This window comes from Chaetodon trifascialis, chromosome 3, assembly GCF_039877785.1.
Source record: "Chaetodon trifascialis isolate fChaTrf1 chromosome 3, fChaTrf1.hap1, whole genome shotgun sequence".
Taxonomy (NCBI): domain Eukaryota; kingdom Metazoa; phylum Chordata; class Actinopteri; order Chaetodontiformes; family Chaetodontidae; genus Chaetodon; species Chaetodon trifascialis.
In genome coordinates this window covers 3120127-3135988 of record NC_092058.1, presented here as the reverse complement: position 1 = coordinate 3135988, position 15862 = coordinate 3120127, and the positions used below count along the sequence as shown (strand labels likewise).

Genomic DNA, 15862 nt, shown 5'->3' with positions numbered 1-15862 from the left:
CTGAACTCCCAGTGGCCCTCCGGTGGTTCCATCCCATGTTGCCATGGTTACACACAAAGCTCAGAGAGAAGAGCTACATGTGTCAGGGAACTCGGTCTCCATGACGGCGGTAAACAGGTCTGTCAGTGTGACTTACACACAGGTGAAACATTAGCCGGACAGAGAGAAAGACGCCACACGCACTGAGGCGCGCGCACACACACACACACATGCTCACACGCTCAGGACAGGTCAGGACAGATGGCGGATTCACAGCGAACATCTGAACCCGTCAACGTTGTGCATCAGGATGAAATCTGGTAAACACGCTGCTCTTTTCACTGTTGTGTATCCTTTGTGTTTGATGCCTCAGTGAGATGCTCTTACTTATCATTACTGAGCAATCACTATCATGTCAGCGGGATGTTTAAGATAACTTGACAGTGAATGTGTTCTGATGTGTTTCCTTGTTTAAAAATATACAAGATGTGCAACACATCATGTGATTATTGAGTCTTCCTGTATGCTTGTTGTGAAGAGTATTATCATTATTACTATTACTGTTTTCACTGGTAGTACTGCTACTATAATCATCATTATTCTTATTATTTTCACACACTCTCTCCATTTGTCCCTTTTCTTTTCCTCTTAATCCTCACGTGAAGCGCACTGTGTTTCCCGGTCCTTGTTTTAATGAGATAAGTTGATTTTGTGGAGTAATGAGGAAGAGATAAACATCACATGAAACAATAAGAAAAGCTTCTTGCAGTAATAATGAGAAACATTTCTTAGTACAAGATGAAACATATCCTGTTTCAATGTGAAAGAGATCTCCTTAATCTGGGAGAATTTCCACATCATAATGAGAAACAGCAAATGTTTTCATTGTCATGGCTGCGCTGCTGAAGGGGCGGATCAGATGTTTTCCAGGTCTTGCTGATATAGACGTCTTCTCTCCATATTCTCCACAAATTTGAAGCAACTTTAAGCCATTTATTATGTTGTTAGTTCAGCAGCTATAGTTCCCATGACTCTTGCTGCAGTTGGACCTTCAGCTTTCTATGGATTTACATGGAGGTTAGAGGATAAAGAGCCGCTTGCTGTTTGTCAGCGGAAGAAAAACAAACAGAGCTGCAAGTCACAAGAGCTGGGTGTCACATGTGATACAAAACTTAAACTTACCGTGTGTGTGTGTGTGTGTGTGTGTGTGTGTGTGTGTGTGTGTGTGTGTGTGTGTGTGTGTGTGTTTAGGAAAGCACATGTCAAAGCTGAGAAGGATTCGGCTAAAGCCTGGCCCAAAAAGTGGGGCTTCCTGACCGAGGCCTACAAGGAGGTAACATGCAAACACACTGCCCTCTGCTGTTGGAAAGGTACCACAGCAGGACACCAGTTAGACATATTAATGAGGAAACTGTCCTCTCAAAAGAAAAGGAGAGACATGGGTATTGTTTTGAGACTTTCCATCCACAGAAATGTGATCACACCACTTTGTCTGCTTTGCATGTTTCAGTATGAGAGGGAGAGTAAGAAGCTGAAGGAGATGGTCAGAGTGAAGCTTCCCCATCAAGTGCCAGCACGACCTCCAACCCCTCCAGAAAAATGCATCCACGTATGACATCTATCTATCTATCTATCTATCTATCTATCTATCTATCTATCTATCTATCTATCTATCTATCTATCTATCTATCTATCTATCTATCTATCTATCTATCACACAGATGCTCATACTGTTTCTTTCCTCCAGGTTAGCCCCTCTCCTCCAGTTCCTCAGACAACTCAGGGCTTCATTGGCTGGCGGTCAGGTCGCTCACATCTTCAGCTGGAAAAGCACAGCACAGTGCATCATGGGAGGTGTAGTTTTCTGAAGGAGCTGGGCTGGCCTCTCGATGCTTGCAGCTGACTGTTAGCCAGGAGGATGCAGTATTAAATAAAGACAAAAAATAAATCATCCATGAGATTATAGAGGCTATTTTCAAAAGTTTGTTTGTGTCTCAAGAGTTCAGATGTGTGAGGAAAGTTCTGAAACTGTTCACAAAGGTTGGAGGCAGCTTCCTCCATCAGTGGAGCACCATTCCTGTCCAGAAGATATTATTTGCTATTTGCTATGTGTTGCTTGCAATGCCAATACAGAGCAACACCCATCGTAAACATGTTGGAGGTATATGTTCTAATGTAATCCCGCTCTTTCTTTGAGTTTATTCGAAACTTGTTTCTCATTTATCAGCACTTTGATGCAGTTTTCAGTCTCACCACTGATTCTCATTCTTTTGTCGACCGGGGTACAATTACAGTTTCTGCATAAGAATTTTGTCCAAAAAAAAATCTTTTTACAATATAACATATCTCTTGATTTGACTATCTGCAATTGTTCTCTTAATTGTATCTGTAATTCTTGCTTCTTGTTAAGTTTTGACACACCTAAACTTATTGCTTGCAGGATTTTCTGACATTATAAACAGTTTGGAGATCCAATACACAACTTAAACAAGTGTGACATGACATGAAGCAATGGTCCCCTGGCCATGCAACTTAATCATTACACTACTGGGCCGTGCTGCAAATGCTGGATTTTCAATGAGGGAGAAGGAGTAGATAGTTTTAGAGCACCCCAGCTGCGATAGCAGACATTAATATTTAAAACAGTATATTATAGATTATATTGACTGGCAGATTAAGATGATGTACAATGTAATTTAGCAGACAAAGAACTAATTTGAACTAATATTACAACAACAACTACTATTACTACTGCTACTAATAATAACAATAATAGTTTTCCCATGATCACAGTAGTTCAAGAAGATAGATTTAAAAAAAAAAAAACTTCAAGGAATTTAAATTCCAAGGATTACAAGACCTTTCAATAGATAATATACAGATATTTCAATACAACAATAAAATTCCTTCTCAGAGGTCATTGTAATTTTTTTTCTTTTTTAGTTAAAACAAATCTGATAAGCAGTGAACATGCACAGTTACGTTTTAGACTGAGCGTAAACAAGTGTAACATAAACAGATAACTAGGAAACCATAACCAGATAACAAAGGAAAGCCATAAAATTAAAGGGTAAAATAATAAATAAATAAATAAATAAATAAATAAATAAATAAATTCAAATTGTCACTTTCTGGGGTCAGATTGAAAGACAAAGCAGATAACACACTGTAAAGGCATTCAGCATTCTTAGATCCAACTTCTATCAAAGAGTCCAAAAAGGTTCAAGAAGATATTTGTCAACGCTGCTTGCGCTTCCGTAGAATTCCCCCGTCATGCCTCACGCATGAGTCACGTAAAGCTGCTGACGTAGTGACATCACGAGGCCTCTCCGGAAAGGCGGAAGAAGAGACAACAACAACAGCGGCGGCGGCGGCAGCAGCAGCAGCAGCAACCTCGGCGACGGTAGTTGACGAGAAAGACAGCTGAGCAATTTCACCGTTAGCTGTTCGGTATCACCAAGTGTCGGTGGTTTGTGTACGATTCATAAAACCGTTATTGTTTACATTAAGAGACAACATGTCGGTATTTGCTAAGTTATTCGGCAGCGGGGGTAAGGGTGGGAAAGCGCCGACACCCCAGGAGGCTGTCCAGCGACTGAGGGAGACCGAAGAGATGTTGGCCAAAAAACAGGATTTTTTTGAGAAGAAAATCCAGCAGGAGCTCTCGACTGCGAAGAAGAACGGCACGAAAAACAAGCGAGGTGAGGAAAGTCCGTGGTTTGACGCGTTTGACAGTCCGCAGGTTAGTTAGTTAGTTAGCCCTCAGGCTAAGGAAGAAGGAGGAAAGTTGGCAGTTGACAGTTACCTGAACGCAGGTCTGCCCACACAGCCGCCTGGTTTTTAAACGTCTCTTTCAGAGGCAACACGGTGTCAGGAATAAAACAACAAACAAAACAAGGCAGAAAGTTATGAAACAACGAAGGCGCCAAAGCTGTAAGGAGTCGTTAAAGTGTCGTCTGAGTTAAAGAGACGTTTAAAAGTCGTCAAACTCAAATGTGAACTCCAGCTGCGGCGTGTTTATCCACTTTGAGACAAACCAGCCAAAATTAAGCTAAAGTTTAATAGAAAGTGACGTGATTTTAGTAACATAACTAACACCCGAGATGAAAAATATGCAGGTTTTTCCCTTAACATTCACGCAGCGTCATAGCTTTTCGCCCTGTTTACGTCATGTCCTAACCTGTGTCTCTCCGTTTGTGTCTACACCACAGCTGCCTGTTTACTCCGCCAGCTGTTGTGTTATTGAACTACTCCAAACGTATGGCACTGGCCCCGCGTGGTGCCTCTCATGTATACCTTTATATTCAAGTAGCAGATTTAAGCATCACTTTCTGTCATGTCAAGACAGGTACCATATCTCTATCTGACAAATACCTGTGACAGGGAGAGGCCAGGACTGCCTCCACGTTTGACTGATCACAATCAGCAATAGACCTAGCTTATGATTAGGATGTGCCAAAACGAGTTTTGATTGTGTTTGTGAAGGCTGTGACGTTGTCGTAATGCTTGAAAAACATGTTGCTGCTGAAATGCCTGTGATTGCATGTTAAAACCATGATCAGAGGCATAAAAACTGTGCAGAAATGTCTTTCTCATGTTACGCAGACTTCTTTTCTACATTTACATTTCAATGGAGGACTGCTAATGTTGTTTAATGAAGCACGTGTGTCCAGCAGTGTAGACAGAGGCGCAGTAAGTCCAAACTTGACTGTCAAGAATTTATTCTAATTATTCATATATTTAGGCCCATGTAAGATGTGTTTTTGTGGTTCTGGCTGAATTCAGAAATGGTCCTCAGTTCAAACACTTGCTGGTGGTCTTGGCAGCAGTACACAGTGTCCACTGGCCCTCAGCCAATGCATGCTGGGAGGGGCTCCAGCCCCTCATAACCTCGAATAGGTTAGAAGTATATAGCTAGACCATGGATGGCTGCTCCATAAAACCAAAATATGAGGGAAAAAATACAAATGTAGATGTTAAACGTTACAAGCTAGTTAGCTTGCTAACAGTTTGTTAACTGAGGAGACTTTTCTCCCATTTCAACGCGGTGTGTTTGGAGACTAGAGTTAAAGACAAGAAGGCTGACTGTCATGGTTACCTTCAGGCAGGTATGGTCCTCTCTCTCAGGCGGTTGATGGAAATGTTACTCAGTATATTGCTAGTTGCTGGAGGTTTTTTTTCCTTAAAGAGGTGTGGCAGCAAAGCGGTTTTACTATACACTGTGGTGACTCGAACCAATTATAATAACACTGCCAACAGCTCCCTTTGCTGTGACTACCATACTTTTCAGATGGCTGTAAACACAGCGCAGTGCCTCTGTGTTTTGGTTTTATGAGCTACGTGGACGTTTGTTGAACTGATCAAACAGAGGCTCAGTAACCACAGCAGAACCTGCAAACATCTCGCTTTAGCTACCGTGGACATGGCTTGATATGCCAACACGTCGAAGGTTTAATTTCAGCTTTTGAGCAGCAAAGTGCTCACATCAACCAACCAGTGGAGGAAAATTAGACCAGTAACACGTTTGCTGAATTTGCATAGTGGTGTTAACTGCATTTACACGGATTGAAAAGAAGAAAAGCTGGTGCTTTAAATGTATTTTATATCCGTGCTTTTGCAGAGTTCACTGTCTCTTAGGTTGGATTAAGTCCGGGGCAAACATGGTGTAGTTTTACACCATTCAGCTCTAATGGTAGTGTTTGGGCAGAGTTTTAAAAATGTTTTGATGATACCATTGACTGAGATATGTTTGGCCACAATAGTTGCGGGAAGAACATCTGATGTGACGCACCCCTCATCACTTACAGCCAGATAGCAGCTGTGGGTGCTGAGAGATGTGTGATGTAACCAGAAATGTGAAAAAAGCCACAGCACTCACACTCAGACCACACCTGAGCTCATTTACAACTGTTTTTAAAAGCCAGTGAGCATTACATGGTACACCAGCTTCCAAAGCTGAAACCTGATTTTCAGCATTGTTCACCCTGTCACTTAATGTCCCTCTGAACTCTGATACACAAAATCCAAGAATATACCACAAGATCTTCACGGTGGCTCTCATAGGTTACTTGGTGTTTCTACGTTTTACTACTTCGCTTCTCCTCCTTCTCACCGTGTGACACATCAGGTATTTTAATATGGCCCTTTGGCTTTGTTTAGCAGCAGCAGTATATGTCTTACAGACAACGAATCCTTAAAAATAGAAAGTTTCTGGTTTGATTTCTCCAAAGTGTCAGTAACAATGGTGAGACTGCCTCCAGCTCTGACTCACATATCCTAAATTATAGCTGCACAGAGTTCACGGAGGCCAGAGAGAGTCACTTCTGTAAAATGCCGCTGAGTTCGTCAAGTGGTCGGCAGAAAAGAGTGGGACAACAGGAAAAACAAAGGGTCAAAAAGTGACCTTGTGAAATCCAGTGGGGTGGTCTGAGTGCGATTGTGTAACCCAGATAATCTGATAATGATTTGTGAGATGTTGGGTAACGATGTTATCGGTCTAGGAATAGAGCCTGTGCTGATATAATCTGATGAATCTGGAACTGTCAGCTGCTGCCCGGCTCCTGTCGGTCCAGACTAAACCACATACAGTAGGTTGATAAAGGTGGCTGTGTGCTCAGATTTAGATTTGTCTTTATTCTTTATCAGACGAGCTCTGGCTGATGGTAGTTTTCTGATATCTTTGAAGTTCTTGTGTAGCTTCATGCGCCACTGGAGATCTTTGGTTCCGCTCTTGTTTGTTAAACAACCGCCCTTCGAGTTTTATTTTTAGGTAAGGATTCCTTCAGAGTTCATCCCTTACAAGGTTTTCATCACGGCCGAGTTCTTCGCAGAGTTCTCGTCCTCCTCCAAAACAAAGGGACCCACTGATAAAACCAGTCAAAACACAGAATGAAGGAGATTCACTTTAAAAATCAGCGTCTCTCTGGCGCTTTTTGGTGGACAAAAGACATCCTGTGGGGGGCGGGGAACTGAGCTGCTGCTAACGTTAGCTCAGCTAGCTCAGTCTGGTGACTAAAAGCCTTCATCTGGTTAAAAGATGATGTTAAAAATTACCATAGCACGCTAACATGGTCACAATGACAATGCTAACACGCGGATGCTAAGAAGGTGTGATGGCTGAATAGTTTCAGTTACCTGCTGCTGCTCAAGAGGGCGACAGCAAGGAGAAAGTGTTTGCTAAACCCAAATCCTAGTCTAAACTTTCCTGCCCATCTTCTTCTGTTGAGTCTAAAACGAAGCTGTAATGCAGACGCACAGCAGCACACATACTTACCTCATGTTACTCGTCCTCTCAATGATTCAGCAGGTTTAGCTGAGGTGATTTCCCATGTCGTCATCGCAGGGGAATTCCCTTTGTTCTGGTTTACATAATCGTTTCTGTGCGTTTAAAGGCACATGGACGGAGGCAGAATCAGCGGGATGTTAACTGGCAGTAATTTTGAGATTTTGAGAAATGCCAAACATTTGCTTATTTTGGCTGAAAATGAGAGGGTTTTTGTTTTTGTCTCTGTTTTATTTAATTGTAAATGGCATGTCTTTGCATTCCAGACAGTTGGTTTAACAAAACGAGACCCCCCCGTGAAGACGTTACCATGGGCTCTGACCACAATTTATGTGTTTCTATTTTCATTAGATGAATGATCATTTCAATGAAAAAAATACTGATAAATTGCTACATATGCTATATAAGTTTACATTTTCTGATGAAATTACAAAATTGCAAAATTTGCCTGCAAGTAATTCTTATTTTATATTGAATTATATGATTATTTTAATTTTTGATTAATCTGTCGATTTTTTTTTTTTTTTTTGATCAATCAATAAACTGCTCACTTATTATCCCATGTTTTGGATGAGACCGGACTTCTGTGAGCTTACAGGTGTTGTTCAGGAGAGAAACAGTGCGGGGACAGACCTGAAACAGCCTGACTGAGGCAGAGATCAGACAGGATTTTATCAGATTAAGGGAGTCCTGCTCTGTTAGGGCAGACACTGTAATTCAACATGCAAACAGCTGACTGCCGCTCATCTCGCAGCAGCGCAGCTCCTGCTGCTCCCAGCGCGAAGCAAGCTGCCCCTGCTGCATGATCACATGATACCAAAGGTCCGCTGAAGGTCCGCTCTTCACGGCCTCATGTCCTCGTCGTGTCTGCCATTTGTCTTCAGGTTTACATGCTGTTGATCTCTCCACTTGTTTCTGTTTGGTTGTCTTTTTCGCACTTCAGCTGGGCGCTTCATATTGTAAACACTAATTTACCCCTGAAGGAATAAAAGCCTTACTGACGCCCTCTCGTTTGTGTACATAGCGAGAGCATCAGCAGAGTCTGCTGCCGAGTTTATCTGCTGGACTAACTGTGTCTCACCCGTTGTCTTTCTGTGCAGCGGCTCTGCAGGCCCTGAAGAGGAAGAAGCGTTATGAGAAGCAGCTGGCTCAGATCGACGGGACGTTGTCTACCATTGAGTTCCAGAGGGAGGCGCTAGAGAACGCCAACACCAACACAGAAGTGCTGAAGAATATGGGCTTCGCTGCCAAGGCGATGAAAGCTGCACACGAGAACATGTAAGAGAGACAGTGCTGAGGTTATTGTAGGAAGTGCCATGAGTTACTGTGAGCAGGATAGGAAGATGAAATAAAGTATGAAAAAGAACGACTTAACTCCTCAGCTGTCCATACTAGCTTGTAGTCTCTGTGTCTAAAGAGTCATGGTCTCTTCTTTTATTGTCATCTTAGCTGTTTTGTCGTTCCTTGCTTTCCTTTGATGGGTGGCTCCATCATTGGCTTATATTGAGACTTACATCTCCTCTCTGTCTCTGTCTCTCTCTCTGTCCCCCTGTTTCACAGGGACATAGACAAAGTAGACGACCTGATGTCAGAAATCACAGAACAACAGGAAGTGGCACAAGAAATCTCAGATGTGATTTCCAGACCGATTGGTTTTGGAGAAGATTACGACGAGGTGAGAGCACAGACCAGAACCATTTCTGGAAATCAGGAATCACCAGTGCATCTCAACCTGTGGAAGCAGGATCTAAACTTAGTTCATCTGCTGTAGTTCTGGGGACAATACTTTAAGACATGGACTTACATACTGGAAAATGCAGTGTTACACATAGTTGTGCCTTTTGGAGCTCTGTCAAACTTTCATGAATAATTCACAACACAACCTCATTTACACTTTTAATTGCAGCTGCTGGCACCTTAATATATGAGAGAAATTAGCCTTTCATTCTAAAATTAGTCTTAAAAATGTCTTTATATATATAAAACCTAATGGGAATTACCGTGAGGATATTATCTTAAACAATTCACTTTCACACGCTTAACATAAAACGACATGTGCTCGTACTCTCAGGCGTGTATTTCCTGTGTTCTGTAGAAATGAACTAATAGCTGCTGACTTCACATTTCTAACTCACTGTCTGCCACTCTGCAGCTTTAACGGCAGCTTTTTATTGATACTATGCAGTATAAAGTCTGTAGAAGTCTATGGTTGAACTTTTCCCCCTGGTCTAGTGTTAAAAAAGCAAACAAAAATTGCAATAAATGGTAATATCAAACACTGATATTGCAACACTTAAGGATCACAATATATCGAATCGATACTTTGATAATTTGATACTGTATCGAATCAGGAGAGGAGCATATCGTCCCATTCCTATACAAACATGGTCGCTTGATTGCTTTCCTGTGTGTGTGTTCAGGATGAGCTTATGGCTGAGCTGGAGGAGCTGGAACAGGAAGAGCTGGACAGAAATCTCCTGGAAATCGAAGGAACAGAGGACGTTCCTCTACCCAGCGTACCATCTACAACACTACCATCCAAACCAGGTATCATATGTCACCTAATTCACACGCTGTGCAGCACATCCTTAAAATCTACAGTCAGATAATTAAATTTCATCTTTCATTTCTGCTTTGTTTCAGCCAAGAAGAAGGAAGAGGACGATGAGGACATGGCTGACCTGGAGGCCTGGATGGCTAACTAAGCTAGCCTGCCCTGCTAGCTAGCCAGTGCCCCTCTACCTGTCTGTCTCTATGCCACCAGGCTGGTCCCAGACATCTGGAAGTGAGACAGGGACTCTGGGCTGCTGAGCTGGCTGCTGGCATGCTGCTCTGTCTTAAAGCCTACGTCCCAATATCTAACCATACCCGACCCTGAAGTATGCACTTGTGCCCGTATTCACTGACTTAAAATGAAGTGAACCCAGGCTTTTCTCTTCTGATTAATGTTACATGAAGAATCTATGTGCTCCAGCTGTGCACTCCTGTTATTGTAAAGGCCATAGAGCAAGTGTCACCGCCGACAGCCTGTGGTCGTGTATATTAAGGTTCTCTTCGTGGGCAAAAGGAGTCCATGAATGGGAACCTGGGTCAAGAGTGTGCAAGTGCATACTTCTAGGGAAGAGTGTGGAGGAACAGGGTGAGGCTTGTTTCCAGGAGGAATGTGAAGAATCAACAAATATGTGTGGGGGAAAGCAAAAACAGAAGGACGACGTAACTCAGCCATTTTTCCGCTTCCCGCACTGTCATCGCTCTGCTCTTCTACAGTGATGTCGACGACCCGTCATCTACACCATCTCTGCAGCAAAAAAAAGATAACTGATGAAAATGTAGGACTTTCTCACTGAAATATCACTGTCAAACTACAAAAGCATGTCATGGTACAGCAGTGGGAACATCTTGAAGCAGGAGGATCCAGGCTTTGATCCCTCTGTCAGCCATATCGCCTACGAAGAGTCTGCGGGCAACTTCTTGGTCACTCATTAGACACTGAAATCTAGAAATTCCTAAAATGAGCAAAATGCCAATGTTCTGAAAAAGAATATTGTTAATAAAAAGGGATTTAATCCGTCACTGAACATTACAGTGGCACCAGTGCCTGGTTTTCACCGCTGCCCTCAGGGAGGTTCCCTCTTGAGACTCGAATGCTAACACTGAAAAGTTCAAAAAAGGCCTTACAGTTGCATCTCTCAGATCTTAAAGCAGTCATGGCTCCCTCAAGCATACATGTCCCTTGAAGTATTTGCTGACGTGGTGAACCGTGACCATTCGACTTCAGTCAGTTAGTGAAAGCTAGCTGTTAGCTTGCAGGCTCATTCATGCTAACAAGCCGATGCTAGCTTATACTTGGTACCTTAGGAAATAAAGCAAAAAAATAAATAGAATTTCTTTGAAGATAATAATCCTTCTTTCATTTTCCCTTGTCAACCCCTGCTTGACGAAGTCATCAGGTGCCTCTTCTTCACATGTGGAAGGAGTTGGCTTGATTTGATGGTGGATGATTCGTCATGAGCCTGGATTTATTTTTAAGCTAGATCAGTCGGAGTTACAAGAAGCTCAGTCCTGCAAAGCTGCAGGCTGATGCAGAGTCAGCGAGTCAGTGCGAGTCTTTTAAGCTGCCGCCATCTGTCACCTGGCTGCCCGGTATGAAAGGCTGCTCATACGGCCAACAGTGTGATAAATACACCACTGACATCAGAGAGATAGCTCATACCAAGGACTAGGGGCCACTCTCTATAAGTTCCCAGACTTCTTGCAAGCATGCCGATTCACCCAAATTACCCAAATCTCACTTGCCTCTAGTGGTGTCTAGTTATCCAGTTTGTGCTGAGATGTCTTCAACACCATGAAATCTCAGAGTCTACAAACCTGTCCAAATAAAAGGGAAACTCTGCTTGACTAAATACCACCAGAGGCAAGTGAGTCAACTGGGTTTGGGTAATTTGGGGGAACCGATTCTTCAGCAAGAGTGAGCTATCTGACATTCTACTGCAAAAATCAGATGGATTGGTCGAAAAAGATCATTTCTCAGTGAAAACTGTGCAGATATCAACCAAAGTTACTCTGTGATATTAAGTTATACATTGTGGGAGTGGTGGTCCTCCATTATGGCTGTCAGGGGCACATTGTCTGTTAATTTAAACTTGTACGTGCCTGCCTGACACCTCCACCGTCTTGCGTGTCTTCGGTTTAACGGTGATGCTCTCTGAGAAAATCCTACATGGGTGCAATTTAAAGGTAATGTGTGTGAGTGTGCGATGTTTTCTCAGCCTTTTGACACAGTGACCTCTTGTGAATATTTAGTCAAATTGAGATAGTGAGCTGGATTTTTTTTTTTAAATTTGCTCTTGACCCACTTGTGGTGCAGAATTGATTTAAACATTGACAGACGGACGTGTTGGTCGATCTTCATGATGAAACGGTTGTAGCTGCACTTCCCTCCTCCTGTCTGCAGACGCGTTGATGCATGGACGGACCGGGTCCAGAATCAAACGGACGGTCGAGGCTGCTTTAAACACCTGTGTCTTTCAATCAATGCATTAATTGAAGTAGTGATTTGAAACTTTTGCAAATTTTTGTAATGCAAAATCACCATATTTGTGAGCGGGCTGACCCCGGTTAAAGACTATTAGACAAGCTATTGAAAAGAAACTTGCATATGCCAATAGAGTTTCTTTTTCTTTTTCTTCTTCTGTTTACCTCAAATATCACTCATCTTCTGCCTGGCTTTACAGAAACACAGCGTGGCCTGTGGCCGGTACAGAGAGGTTGGACTTTGCCGACTTTCCATGCGGTAGCCATGTTGCTCTGTGGCTGGGGTTGTATACAGTTTACCTTAATAAAGTTGGGATTTGATTCAAATATCAACACTGTTGCTTGTGTTCATGCCTTCGTACCTTCCTCAGTTACTCTGGAACCTGGTTTTCTACAGTTCATTCAGCTTTAAAATCATCTCTTATTCATCTCAAGTGACACACTGAAGTGAGATATGAAGGTTCAGCAGCAGAAAATGTATGTAGAGCTTAATTATGGGAGGGCTTTGATCAAATCTTTACTATTTTACACTGAATGCTCACAAGTAGATGCGACTTTGTGAGCATGAAGTCTGTGGAGGCCACAGGATTAAACTTCAACCACGTTTTTTTGTAAATGTTAACATCCAAACGCAGCTCTGACCCATAATATGGGACGGGATTAGCCGTCTCAAATCACATTTGATTGGCTAGACTTCAGTACAGGCCCCCAGGTGCAGTCATCGATAATACTCCCTGTTACAATGTGACAAAGCAAATATGTGCCACAGAGAGGATGCTTTTGTATAAATCTTTATTGAGATTTTCCTCGTCTGATTGTTGCTCAAAGCTGCTACTTAATACACTGAAATGTTTCAAATTCCACCCAAGCAAAGCTTTAATAAGAGGCGGGATTATGCACCTCTTTTACCCAAAATCCTTAAACTGGACTCATGCACGATCACAGTTCAACATGTGGCACAAAAATGCTGCTGTTCTGACCTTTGACCTCGTTTCCTGGTTTTTAGTGCTCACTGTAAACTGAAGAGCTCAGCATATTTTATGTAATTTTGTATGTTCAATAGTGAAAATACTTTGTAATTTGTAGTCAAAGTCTTCATTGTGGTATGAAAATTGACTTTTTTTTTTTACATTGTAGATAATTTGATGCTTCTTTATTTCTAAGGGAGTTGATAAATGGAAAGCTTGGATGCAGTAAAACACAGCAGTGCAGTGCTGTAATGTTGTAAAATTGACCGTATTCAAAATCTCCTTAAGTAATAAAGGGAAAAATAAATAATCCTATTTATGAGAAAAAACATCATTCCCTGTGAGTTGAATATTGAAAAATCTGAACAAAGATTGCAGTGATTTGTTGACGGTGCTTACATACCTCATTGACCTGAGTCTGCTTCCAGCCTCTGAGCATTAAACTGGAATGTAGACTCAGGTGAGACCTGCAGCCAGCAGGGTGACAGTCAAACTTGCTCTTAAATTAGCTTTAGTATAGTGTTTCTACCAGCAGGCTGAGTTTAGCTCCTTCGACTTGTTGCTTTGAGACTTTCACTCCGTGTTTATAGGTCAGCAGTGTAGTCACTACATTTCCCAGCTTTATGTAATCGTTTTCAGGACAAATTAGGCCTCTCAGAAACTGCATCATGTAGCATAATATTATCTATGAAAAACGTGTTACATTCATACATTATAACTGTTAAATACTTCTTTTAGGTTGAAATGTATATCTGAATCTCCTTGTACGGTGCATATACAGGATTTGTACACGTTCAAGTAAAAAGCATCAGTTGTAGAATCACTAGATCCCTTTCAGAGTGAAGAAACAGGCCTGTGTTAACGTTTAACAAGGCCTATTGAAAAAATACTGCTGCCTTGTTTGAACTCTGCATCACATTTCGGGAGTTTTTTTGTGCACTTTTAGCCAGAAATCATCTGTATTACAGGAAATGTAGAAGAGTCAAAAGTTCAGTGCTTCTGAAAATTAGCCACAGAAAATGTGCTGGCTGACATTCCTCCTCTGCAGTATTTTGTTTCTGTGCAGGGTTTTAATGTCCCTCTATGGTCTTTTCATTGCATTAAAAAGCTCCAGTGTGAATTTACTGAATATTACTGGAAACAGCTTCAGTAATCATATCTGCTGCCTCCCAAAACCCACATTTCAAGTACCAAAATGTCACAAATCTGTGTAGTTGTGAAGGAATGTGTTTGAGGAGCTTTCCTCTCAGTGACACCAAGACAAGGTCCAGTAAGGAGGAAATACTGGAGCACAGGCCAAGACTGGGGTTAGAGGTCAGGTTGGGCAACAGCTATTCTGAGCACAGGCACACACATTTAAGTGTATACTATATATTTTTAATGTTGCATTCTTTGCTACTATTTATTGCTTTATTTTGCATATGAAAGATGCTCTACAAATAAAGTTAGGATTATATGAAAATGCTATGATTGTGATTATCATATATTATCATTACATGTCCATCAACTTTATTGATGCAAAGCCTGATCTTTGCACTGGGGTGGTTTGAAGTGCTTAATCTGCTATCTTAGTTGTTCCTCGTCGTTTTACACAGTTTGAACACCTTAATGCACCAAATATCATTTGTGCCTTTTGAGCTCCGTGGTGCCCATTTACAGTTCATAGTTTTAGTGAACTACAGTAGAGTCAAGAGTAGTTTAAAGCATTTAGCAAAGACCCTCAGTCTGAGTGGTGTCCATTGGCTACTGAGTCTGATTTCGCATTTTTACTTTATTTACACACTTTTAGAGCTCCGTGAGTCAAATTTTTGCACGTGGGCCCCCACCTCCTCATGTTGTCTTTGCATTGTATAGTTCCCATTGAAAACAGTGCACACAGTGGACGACATATGGCAGCTTCACAGAGACTCACAAACCAACAAGTACTGGGTGAGTCTTCCTATAGAAACCCGGTGGTAATTAACACATTTCACCCACAGGGCTCGCAGTGTGTAACAAGCCTTCCTGTTATGAATCTATTGAGCCCTCTGACATATGACACCAGTCTCTATCCTGAACAAAATGTACCTTTAACTGCATTTGAATTCCACTCTTGCCCAAACAGAGCAGATATCTGTCTGCTTAACCAGAGCTTAAGTCTACATTTTATTTCCATAGGCTAAACTACGCTGGTTGGCTCCACAGACATCACAGGCAGTTTCACCTGAATGCCACGGCCTGCTGCTGTCCAGCTGTGCCACTAGTCTGGGACAAGCCACAAATGAGGAAATCTTCTAGTTTGAGTAAATATTACACTGCATTCGTTGACATAATGTATCTTTAAATTACCTTTAAGTCTTATCCTATCGTATATCTACATTAGAACTGTTTGGACTCTGCGTTGACTGACTATGTTAGTTTCATCTGAATGTGTCAGTCTATTTGGCCCCAGGTTTTCTGTTTTTGGTAAGTGCATTAAACACACCTTTATTTGGAAATATGAACCATGTGTATTCAGTAGACATTAGATTGTGACTCAGGGCTCCTGTACAAGATATCACCTCAAGATCTGGTACTAATGCAGGACCTGTTTTAGTCGATATTGCACTTTAATTATGAA

At 41.9% G+C, this 15862-nt stretch overlaps 2 protein-coding genes across 2 annotated transcripts; both read left to right on the top strand.

Annotated features, from left to right (window-relative positions):
- Positions 1–240: 240 nt before the first annotated feature.
- Positions 241–1882, top strand: LOC139328543 (ciliary microtubule inner protein 1-like). The gene is made up of 4 exons (XM_070958301.1): positions 241–299; positions 1231–1312; positions 1490–1588; positions 1727–1882. The coding sequence occupies exons 1-4, from the start codon at positions 241–243 to the stop codon at positions 1880–1882; spliced, it is 396 nt and encodes a 131-aa protein (XP_070814402.1).
- Positions 1883–3293: 1411 nt separating this feature from the next.
- Positions 3294–10562, top strand: LOC139329379 (charged multivesicular body protein 4b-like). The gene is made up of 5 exons (XM_070959674.1): positions 3294–3680; positions 8362–8539; positions 8822–8936; positions 9682–9808; positions 9905–10562. Exons 1-5 carry the CDS (start codon positions 3497–3499, stop codon positions 9964–9966), a joined length of 666 nt encoding a protein of 221 aa, XP_070815775.1. The 5' UTR covers positions 3294–3496; the 3' UTR covers positions 9967–10562.
- Positions 10563–15862: the final 5300 nt, after the last annotated feature.